Raw genomic sequence first — 11,696 nt, forward strand, 5'->3', positions numbered from 1 at the left:
TGAAATAGTACCAAAAATAAGCAATCTTAAGTGACCCAACTAAAAACATCTAGCATAAGCAACTAATTTAGTCCGAGATTAAAATATACGACTAGCTAATAAGTAATGTAACTAAAAATGACTAACATAAATGACTAATTTAGTCTAGGAACAAAAACACGACTACCTAACAAGTGCTACAATAATACGAATCAGTCGTTTATATGTCATTTTAATTGTGTCACTTCAACAATATAACCTTATAAATGATATGGGATTCAAAGGTTGTTGTAAATTGGCTAAAAGGTTAAATTATACTTCCTTAAACACTTCTTTATTGGATCAATGGATTATTAGAATTATGGGGCTGATTAGAATCTTCAAGGTTATATCCTTTGAGCACATTCATAGGAATTCAAAGGCTAACAAATTATTCAAAATGGGAATGGGCTTCCGAAAGGTCAAATACATTATGAAGAATATTTTCAAAGAGAAGTGTTGATTAATTAGTAAATGACACATTTCTTTTAGTTGAAAACTTAACTTTTAATACATATCTACATTTTTTATTATCAGGTTAATATCCATTAAACTTAAGATATTAGTTTTTAACTTTAATATCAAATTGTTTATCTATATAATTCAATTATCTATGTATGGGAATACTAGAAAAAAGAACAACTATAAATTTATAAGATCAAATTTTCTCTTCTTATTCATGTTTGTTCATTTTAATGTCAGGAAAATCAAGTGCACTAGAAGGGAAAAGCCACGAGGCGGGGTCATTCAGGAGGATTCGACAAGTCGGATGCATCCCTAGGAGATGGCAAGCCGAGTGACCAAAAGGAAAAAAATATGATTTGGCTCTCCACCTACTCGTGTAGGTAGAAAACAATGTAAGCATAAGGGTCTGGAGGCTACCACAAGACTTCCCACTATCACCATGGTTACCAAATGCAATATTAGTCTGTTGAAAGTCAAACGAATCAAATATTATTTGTTAATGGAAGAATAATTTTCTAGCAATTAGGAGCGATTGAATCCCTTGCAAGACAAAAATGAGGAGGATAGATCCAAGGTCGATGGCCTCCATGGTTCCCTAATGAGTGTTGGAAACCTCGAGGAATTGATATACAATAATCATGGCATTTTCCCATTGTCAGTCGGGCCATAGTATTATGTCAACATTCTGTCCTTTGTCAGCAAAGATTAGCTCGAGCCTGGTTGTGACATCCTTATGCACAATAAGGTTTTTCTTTTTCCCTCTGTATTTCTGAAGATATCATGTTCTTATACACCAGATAAACAAGATTGCATGTCAAATGAAAAAATTGGACAAGTTAAATGAAATAAATATTGGTTAAATACAACAATTCACGGGTTAAATTGAAGAAATTATAGGTTTTATGCAAGGAATTGACATGCCAACTAAATGTTTTCCATTTTCAACCATTGAATGGAAAGAATTGTTGGTTAAATGGAAACAAAATCGTAGGTTAAATAAAAAAATTGGGTCGTTAAGAACTAGATCAAAGAGAATTATACGTCAAATGAAAAATAATCCAAGTTAAATATACCAAATCATTATTTGAATACAAAAATGTTCACAGGGTAAAAGAAGAAATTGTAGTTTAAATGAAACGATTTAGAGGTTAATTGAATATTTAAGAAATTGCAGGCTAAATGAAAATTTTGTGTTATCAAGCATTGAATCAAAAGACTACATGTTAAACAGAAATAAATACAAGTTAAATGGAAAAAAAAATCATAGGTTAAATGCGACAAATCACAGGTGAAATACAAAAATTCACAGGTTAAATGTAAGAAATTATAATTTATTTGAAAATTTTGTCTTTTCAAGCACTAGATGTAAAGAATTAGTGGTTAAGTGGAAAACAATGCGGGTTAATTTTCTCACCATAAGTTTTTAGTGTATACAGGCCAATTTTTTCCCAAAACCAACATTTTGGTTGACCTAGAGAGCAGTCTTGCAATTATCTCCACTTCGAGTGGGCTTTTCAGGCTACCATTTTTCCCATTTTTTATTAGCTTTCAGGTCCAATCTTATGCCTACTAATTCTTTCCAATAATTTTGATAAGTACTTTCCCATACACTAACAATATGTTTCCCAAAATGGTCTTTGCAACATTTCTAGAGATCTTTAAAAACGAGGTTTAAGTCAATTTGGTATCTTCGTACATGGACTTGGTTTTCTCTCAAACAACGTTAACAGTTGACACTGGGTGTTTTTGCAAGCAGACATTTTTCTCATGCATTTTAGTTGATCTAGAATTTGCTTTTAAAACATAAGCACAATTTACTGACCTTGTTTTCTCTTTCCAAAGTTTGTTGAAACAAAAGGAATTTTTTAACTTTTGAGGCCATTATGGTGATGCCATGTTGGATATTTTTATTTGCAGGTTCTATTTGTGATTGGTCTTTTGCAAGATGAAGTGGACCCAAGGGTATAAGTGATGAAGGTTGAGAAGGCACCATTGGAGTCATATGTTGATGTTGGAGGTTTAGATGCCCAAATTCAAAAGATTAAAGAAGAAGTTGAGCTTCCTGTGACATATCCTGAATTATATGAAGATATTTGTATAAAGCCTCCAAAAGGAGTCATTCTTTATTGAGAACCTGGAATAGGATAAACTCTTCTTGCAAAGGTATATATTGTCAAGTTATATTTGAAACTTTGCTAATATGCTAGTCATGATTTTGGTTTTGGTAATTACTAAAAGATCACAGGGTTAATTACTATATGTTGAATTAGTATTCAAAATTTCCGGTTTGTAGTTCACCCCAAAAGTTGGTGGGAATTGAAAGGAATTTGTATTTCTTTTTAAAATAATTATATTAAGGTAATGGCTTCTAAAGGGTGGGTGGTGGTGTATTTACACCTTCATTTTAGGGTTAAATTTATCATGTGCATATTGAGCACCTTTTCTATTTGTCTCATCATGTTTGAGGCATGTTTTAACAGATTTAGATGAAAGTCATATTGGGTAGTATCTCCACCGTTGTCCTATATCTACCTATCCTATCCTAAAAGTGTTATTAATATGGGATGTATGTATTCGTTATTTTCATGAATTGAAATAAATAAATTTGCTTATGTAAAACTCTCTTCCATGAATTCTAACACAGTATATGAGCCAAATTCGAATTGACTTGCATCATGGAATTTCGAGAAATGAAATCCTCTATAGATGCACTATTATTATAGGGAGAGTCTAGTTTTTTTTCCAATGGCCTGATCTATTATTGTGTGATGGTGCAATCCTTGTACCAGTGATTTGCACCCTCTTCTTGAGCTAGTTTGGAGAATCCAACTTGCCCCAAATTATTTAGGGCATAATGCATTCCTATAATATGCCAAACATTCCTCCTCTAATGCCAAGGTTATTCCCTAAGAAAGCAACCTTCTCCATGTGGCCAACATGTAGAATCCCACCGAGCTATTTGAATATCTCCAACACCCTTTAAAATCTTGTAATGCAGTCACCTCACTGAGTTTAAGAAACCATTGATAAGCCATATTAAATGCAAAAAAATTTCATGATTAAGGGGTTGATCATACACTATGCACCCCAAATCCCATGAAGCACCCCCAAACATGGTGTAAAAATTTTCAGAGTAAACTTTGAAAGTTGACACACTGCTATTATTTGATGGGGGGTAGCTCCTTTATTTCTCTAGGTACGTGATGTCTAGTGCTAACTTTTGAATGTCCCCGTCCTTTGGCACTAGTACACGGTGATAGAGAAAATGTAGTATCTTCATGGTTTTTTTGTAATGTTGACAACCCTTTTCTACTGACAAATCTTCTTTGTTGTGTGCTTCCTGCTTGTGAATATTGTACTATGTGAGTGAGATTTTTCTCATGCATTTTTTTTTGGTTTGTACCCTTATTGTTGATGTCTCCTCGACCAATCCATTTGGCATGGTTTCACGTGTGTGCATAGCCCATAGTGCCCTTTGGAACCACAGCTTGAGGCACAACAACTCATGAAGGTAATACTCTACAACTCACAGGTGACCTTGGTTGTGTGTTATTGACATATGAGTTTCTTGTTGCCTTTCAATTGGTTGAGATATATTGTGTAGAGGAGTAGGGATCAATTCCCATTGGGTAGTCGATTCCATCCAATTTGTGGATTTAAGGCCCAAAATAAATCTTTATCATGGTGGTATTATCCTACACTTTTCTCTACACAAATCCAAGGACTTAATTTGAAACTTCACTGATGTCAAAGGAAACTTTCCTAGTGAAGTTTGGATCAATGTTGATAATATCGATGATATTTCATGAAATATTGCGAATATCACAAGATTTTCAGGAAAACCATATGTCGGTAGGTAAATAGTGTGATATTTTCAGATTTGAAAATATCGTGATATTTTGAAAATCTCGATTAAATGTCGCCATATTTAGAAATTCTCTGCTAAATATCGCCATATTTTGAAAATATCGGCTAAATATTATAGTTTCTTTATATGTCTAAAAATCTAAAGAAGAAGAAAAAAAACGATTTTTTATGTTTGTTGATATTTTCCGATATTTTCACCGATATTGCCAAAAATATTTTTTTCAGGACCCTCACTGATATTTTTCCGAGAATGTTATTATCAACACTGGTTTGGTTTATGAACCTATGTTATTCAAGTTGGTGGACGCATTCTATTGATGTTCACGACTCTCTTTGGGTAGATTGCCACATTATTTTGCAACTTCTGATCCTCTAATGCAAACATATTTTCCTTTATTGTGGTGCCTTCATGTGAAAATTTATTGTGTGAGATGTCCATGGTAGGAAATGGTGCTTTTAAATAGAACTTCTTGTGGATTGCTCTAAATGAGGTTGTGTCCCTCAAACATTGTCTTCTTTGGTAGATTTGTTTGTGTTTTGAGTAATGCCTTCATCACTCCTACCTAGTGTTGGTGGATTTAGTATGCCTATTTTAGTGTGATCCACTTGATATGTCTATTTTCTTCCTCCCACAACACTACATAGCCTATCAAAAGTTCCTTTGAATGTTCAACACAAATTTGGTGTCACTCATACTCTCCAAGTGGTTGTTGAGCACACTACAACCAATGGAGGGTTTTCTCTTGTGTCACTCTCTCCAACATGTTCTAGATTACCTTTATGCATCATTCCTTGTCAAGTATTATGGCCTAGGAGAATTAGTAGCTTGCCCAATTGTTGAGAGGATAGCCAAAGTTCTACTTTTCTTGCTTACACACTTTACTCTAATGTACTATTGATTATTGGAATTTTATAGTAAAGTTTTTTTGAAAAGGAGGATATTAGAACCTTTGTTTGGAGGTTTTTGGATTGATTTCTTTTTCCAATTATTGTAATCTTAACAGGTATTGTGTTTTGGCCATATATGCCACATACAATATCAATTTGCAATTTCGTTTGAGTGTTGCGAAGAGCATTATGTCGGATTTCTAATAAGTGATTACATATCACAATGTGTTCTCCTTTTTTTTTTCTTTTTTTCTTTTTTTTTCTCGAGGACAATAATTCTTCTCTTGAATGTGTTTTCAAGAAGGCATACCAACATTGTTCCCCATATCTTTGGTGTATGAGCTCCAACTGTAATTTTATTAGCTACCTTGAGAAGTTGAAATAACATCATTTCCAATGAATGGTTAGATGGCAATATTCGGTGATTGTGATCTCCCATGAGACTCTTGGCTTGCTTGGTGTGCTTACGTTGATATTTAACAATTTGACATTTGGTGCATCTATGTTAGACCTTGTTTAGGGTTAACACATTTAACCCTCTTGATCATGTGTTAACCCTCTTGATCATTTTGGTTTTGCCTCTTTTACAAGAAACACTTTACCTAGATATATGTTGGTATCAATGTCTTTCTTGGAGCACTCTTGTTGATCTCGACACTATTGACTTATTTGGAGCTTTGTCAGGTCATTCTCGACTTTGTGATTGTCATCTTTTGGACATTGTCCTTTAGCAACATTATGGGAATTCATATTTTACACACCCACATTTCATTTTCTCATCTACTTCTCATTTTTTTCGCCCAATAATAATGAGACTTGATTCCAAACTTGTATATGGGTACCTTATGTAGGACATTATTTTCTAGTACCCACATTGAGGTTTGTTGTCTTTTATGGCATTTGTTTGTGCATTTTCCTCTAACTAATTGGATATGTCCAAGTAATGGATTCAAGTCACTTGTGTAGATATCTTAGTGTCACCTAGTATTTGCATCCACAATCTCACACGACCCTTTCATTGTAGTGTCATGGCACTTGCAACATCAATCAGGGGTAGTCAAAGCAGAGTGCACTTGTTTTGTTTTAAATTTGATCAATTCTAAATAAAACAATCTAATGAACATTGAAGATACTACCAAAAATCCATTTCCTATCAAGAGAAGGTGATGTTCAACTTAATAAGCAATCCTTCATGGTTGGTTAAGCCTACTCAACCATTATGATTTTACTTTAGAAGACCAAGTAGTGCAGTAGTTTTTAATAGTCCTAGTCAACAAAATATGGAGATCTATGCAGGGTAGTAGCATGGTATCATAAGTAAAACCAACTACACCAACCACATCTTCTGTTTGCAAAATACAAGGTGCATGCAAGGGGGTAGGATGACCCCAAAATGGAAACCAAGCCGAAAACCTATCATTAAATCTAAACCCCATAAATCCACAATCTTGTGATGGGAAAGCACACTTCTGGAGCAACAAACACACAAAACCTACCATGTTTTACTGCTTCTTATAGAGACTAAGTTGCAAATCCAGCATGAAAGGGACTGAACTTCCATCAACTCGCAATCTGGCCTAGATGAAAGTAAATTCTCTAAAATACAAGTTACAAGACTTCTCCAAAATCCAACCCCTATTACATGCAAATAAAAGACTTTATAGAAAAATACATCTCGAAGCTATTACTAGCTTTTAGGAATCAATTTTTTTTAATAAACTAAAAATAAAAACAATCTATGATTTGTCACATAGAATTTGGAACTGTTGGAGTCAAATTCCCCAAAATATGGGTTTGATCCTTAGGTGTCTAATCTCCACAAAACCTGGAACTACCATGTAGTTTTCCCTTGAAACATGGCAAGCTCTGGCTCCTATTCTAGCCGACTATTATCAACTTCCCTTTAAACAAGGCAAGCTTTGGCTCCTATTCTAGCCGACTATTATACAACATCTTTTGTAAATTTTGCCGAGAATGACTTTTAGTGCATATTTTCTTAATGCTTTATAATTCTCTTTTGATAATTTCTTATTTTCACCTGGAACAAATTCATCTGAATTTTTTATACTAATAGTAAATTGAAAGTTACCTCTTCCTCTACCACAAGCTTTTCTTGCTTCAATTATCTCAGAAAGGTTATTAGCCCAAATGTGTTCACCTTTTGAGGATTCCAAATTTTCTTTAGAAGGTGTCTAAGAAGTTTGTATATGGAAGAGGTCGTCCTTTGCAACCATACACTGATCAATATTCTAATTTCCAATCAAACATTAACCTTTTGCATCTTTTTCAACATTTTAATTCTAGCCTTTTGTTTCATGTAGTTGTGAAATACCAAAAATATCCCCCAGCCACTTTAGCAATATGATTTTTTTCTACTTTGTCAAGACTAGGGTACCAAACATGAGTATCTACCTCTCGTTTTAACTTTAAATATGAAAATTCGAAGTTTTGATATTCACCTCATATGAACCTATGAGAGTAAAGTAATAGAAATTTTCACATGTCTTGACTGTTCATTCCACCTCCAACTTCAAATGAAATGGAGGGGAGGGTGATAACCAACATGTAGTTATTGACATTGTCAATATAAAACAATACTCTTCAAAGTTCAAATGAATCATACATATACATGTGAAGAGAATCTTTTGACTACTTATTTGGAAATATGGAATCCAATATAATTTAAACAAAAAGATTGATATGATGCATTTTTGTAAGAAACTCTTAGATTGATTTTATGGAATTCAATCTAATCTAGATTCTACCCAAATTTGTTGGTTTTAATTCCTAATCCAACCTATTTCATTGGCTATGCATACAACCAAGATATCCATCTTTTGGTATCTCACCTAAGAGTTGTAAAATTGGTACAACCTATTTCAATTTTATCAACCCTTCTTCTCGAATGTTATCATGAAAAATAGGAACACTAGGTGCATCTAAAGCAACTTCATATTCATGCCATTATATCTTTTGCACATAAACCCAAATGTCCAATAACAAGTCCACAAAAAATATTTTATCCTTTGAAATGACCCTAGGTATAAGAAGCACTTCATCATCAACATTAGTTAATACCTCTTTAATGGGAATAATTTGTGAAATAGAACTTGATTGGGCAGAAACAAGATTTAGTAAAAACTTTATTGAAGTTGAAAGAATTGTTCTTGAAAGTACCATTTACTCATGATAACAGGAAGGACAACCTTGGGGTCCTTATGCTACAAATATTGAGGAGATATTATCAAATCCATGGATTTAATGACTTTCTCCAGTATGCTACATCTTTGATTACTTTCGAGAGTAGATTCATACACTTAACACGAAAGTTCAAGTATAAATTCCACAAACGTAGGTTTTACTTTTCTCCCTGCAACCTTCTTCCCCACAATCATCTTGGTCTTTGGGATAAAATAGTGGTTTCCCTATAAGACCACCTTCAATGCTATGGAGATTTCCCAAATCTTGGTAGCATAGAGATCAACAAACCAATCCATACAAAATCCCCATCTACCCAGTTTACAGTCGAATGAAATATTTCCCTTTTGTTGTTGAGATGCATCTTTATCACCCCCTTTTCATCTCCACAAATACTAAGGTCAAAGATTTCTTTCCATGAGTACCTTCAACTTTTTGAGCATGAATAAGATCCATTAAATGGCTATGTTTATTAGCATCAAAAACTAATTCTACTCTTTATACAATCAAATTTGTACTAGAACCAGCCCTTCCCACTGCCAAATATATGTAATTTGAAAGAAAATATACAACCAACTTTTGTATCTCCCTTGGAAAATTAGCACCAAAGAGCATGTTTTGTGTTCTTCCTAGTGGAGGCATATCTGTTTCTTGGACAATTTTGTGAATTTTGGGTTCAAAGCCCATTTCAAGCATGTGATCAGCCTCATCTAAGGCCAAAACTTGTATCACAGATCATTTTTGGGGTTGTCTTGGTTTTTGAAACAAATATTTTTCAGGATGTAAATGGAGCAAGCAGGCATCCAACCCAATATCTTTCATCAAATGCAGTAATCAGACATCCAACCTAATATCTTTCCTCAAATGCAGCAAGGGCATCCAACCTAATCATTTCAAATTTGCAAGTGTTTTTCCTACATGTACCAAGTTGGGAGATCTGAAACAAGGTATGGATATCCATGAAGACATAATAAGAAGTGGTTTTTGGTCTGATGTACGTGGGAAGTGCCTTTGTAGACATGTATGCAAATTGTGGGAATATCAAGAAAGCATGCGATGTGTTTGAAAAAATGCATCAACAAGATGTGGTATCATGGACAACTATGATTGCAGGGTATGCATAGGTAGGACATGGTGATGATGCCCTCAATCCCCTCTGTCAAATGAAATTAGCATGTGTGAAGCCGAATGCAAAAACCTTTGTCGGTGTTCTGCTCTCTTGTTCCAATTTCGCAACTCTGGAAATGGGTATGGAGATCCATGGTGAAATAATTAGAAGTGGCTTGCAGTCTGATATATTTGTGAATAGTGCACTCGCAGATATGTTTGCGAAATGTGGATGTACAGGGAAGGCACATATTTTATTTGATATAATTCCTCAACGAAGTGCCTTCTCTTGGACAACCATGATTGTGGGGTATATGCAGCTTGGAGACATTGATAAGGCCTGGAAACTCTTCGAGGAAATGCCAAAAAGAAATGTTGTGTCTTGGACAAGGATGATTGTAGGATGTGCTCAGAATGGACAAATTTTGGAGGCTCAAAAACTTTATCGAGAAATGAAAGAGGCAGGTATGAAGCCAAGATTGAATACTTTTTCTAGTGTGCTTTCAGCATGTGCCAACTTGGCAGCTATGGAACAAGGAATAGAGATCCATCAAGAAATAATTAGAAGTGGATTGCACTCTGATTTTTATGTGGACAATTCTCTTATAGACATGTATTTGAAAAGATGCCTCATTGAAACATGGTTTCCTGGACAACAATGATAAGATATGTAATGCATGGCTATGGCAAGGAATACTTGGAAGTCTTCAAAAAGATGCAGCATTTTGGCATGAAGCCATATTTTGTGACCTTTATTTGTGTTATGTCTGCATGTTGCCATGCAGGCCTAGTGGATGTGGGGTGCTAATACTTTGATCATATGATTCAATGTTATCATATTAAACCTACAATGGAACACTATGGCTGCATGGTTGACCTTCTTGGTCATGATGGCCTCCTGAGTGAGGAAATAAGCTTTATTAATAGTATGGCAATAACACCTAATGCCACAGTGTGGGTTTCTTTGCTTGGTGCCTATCGAGTGCATAACAATGTCAAGCTTAGAGAACAAGTTGCTAGACATCTCAAACCTACATGTCTGCATGTTGCCATGCATGCCTAGTGGATGTGGGGTGTTAATACTTTGATCATATGATTCAATGTTATCATATCAAACCTACAATGGAACACTATGGCTGCATGGTTGACTTCTTGGTCATGATGGCCTCCTAAGTGAGGAAATAAGCTTTATTAATAGTATGGCAATAACACCTAATGCCACATTGTGGATTTGTTTGCTTGGGTTCCTATCGAGTGCATAACAATGTCAAGCTTAGAGAACAAGTTGCTAGACATCTCTTTGAGTCGAACTATAAAAATCCTGCACCATAGGTTCTTTTTATCAAACATCTATCTTGTGGTTGGCAGGTAGGATGATATTGATAGAGTATGGAAAATGATGAAGGACAAGGAGGTTAAAAAACATGCCTAAATGTAGTTAGACTGAGGTCAGTAAAGAGGTGCATGATTTTCGAGTAGAAGACAGATCACATCCACAAACAAAACAAATTTATGCGGAGTTGAAGATATTATCTAGGAAGATGAAAGCAACAGGATATGTCCCCAGTACAAAATTTGTTTGAGTGATGTGGAGGAGGAGAAGAAAGAATAGGCTCTTTGTTACCATAGTGAAAAATTGGCAATTTCATTTGGGCTCATCAACACATCTCCAGGGACTGTGATTCGAGTTATCAAGAACCTTAGAGTCTGTGTTGACTTCCACTCTACAACAAAGTTCATCTCTAAGATTGTTGCATGAGAAATTGTTCTAAGAGATACGAACCGTTTCCATCATTTCAAGGATGGGCAGTGTTCTTGTGGAGATTATTGGTGACGCCAAGTGAAAAAAATGAAATTCAAAAGCATGTATGATCTAGGGGAAAAGGTAGGGGATTCAACATAGTTTTTAATTACCATTGTCTTGTGCTCAGAGCTAGATCAGTGGAATATATTTGACATCTCTTCTACTATATGCAGATTAAAGTTGATTACTTGCATGGGTTTTGAAGGCCAAATTGGTCTTCTTTTGGTATCCATTATGGATTGTTCGAAATGACTTCAAAGTTCATAGATTTGGGATTTTTGTATTTTTGCATTCTACATTTGATGCTAAAGAAACACCTTTCAAGCTTGCAAATAAGGTAATAATATGT

The 11,696-nt window shown here is 34.8% G+C and overlaps 1 protein-coding gene across 1 annotated transcript; it reads left to right on the forward strand.

The window, feature by feature from the left end:
* The first annotated feature begins 9,680 nt into the window (after nt 1-9,680).
* LOC149162491 (pentatricopeptide repeat-containing protein At2g13600-like) lies at nt 9,681-10,205 on the forward strand. Its single transcript, XM_089435191.1, has one exon. The coding sequence runs from the start codon at nt 9,681-9,683 to the stop codon at nt 10,203-10,205; it is 525 nt and encodes a 174-aa protein (XP_089291317.1).
* The last annotated feature ends 1,491 nt before the right edge of the window (nt 10,206-11,696 follow it).

The sequence above is a fragment of the Pinus tabuliformis genome, chromosome 5_2, assembly GCF_031772625.1.
Source record: "Pinus tabuliformis cultivar Carrire ecotype Pingquan chromosome 5_2, CPIR1, whole genome shotgun sequence".
Lineage (NCBI taxonomy): Eukaryota > Viridiplantae > Streptophyta > Pinopsida > Pinales > Pinaceae > Pinus > Pinus tabuliformis.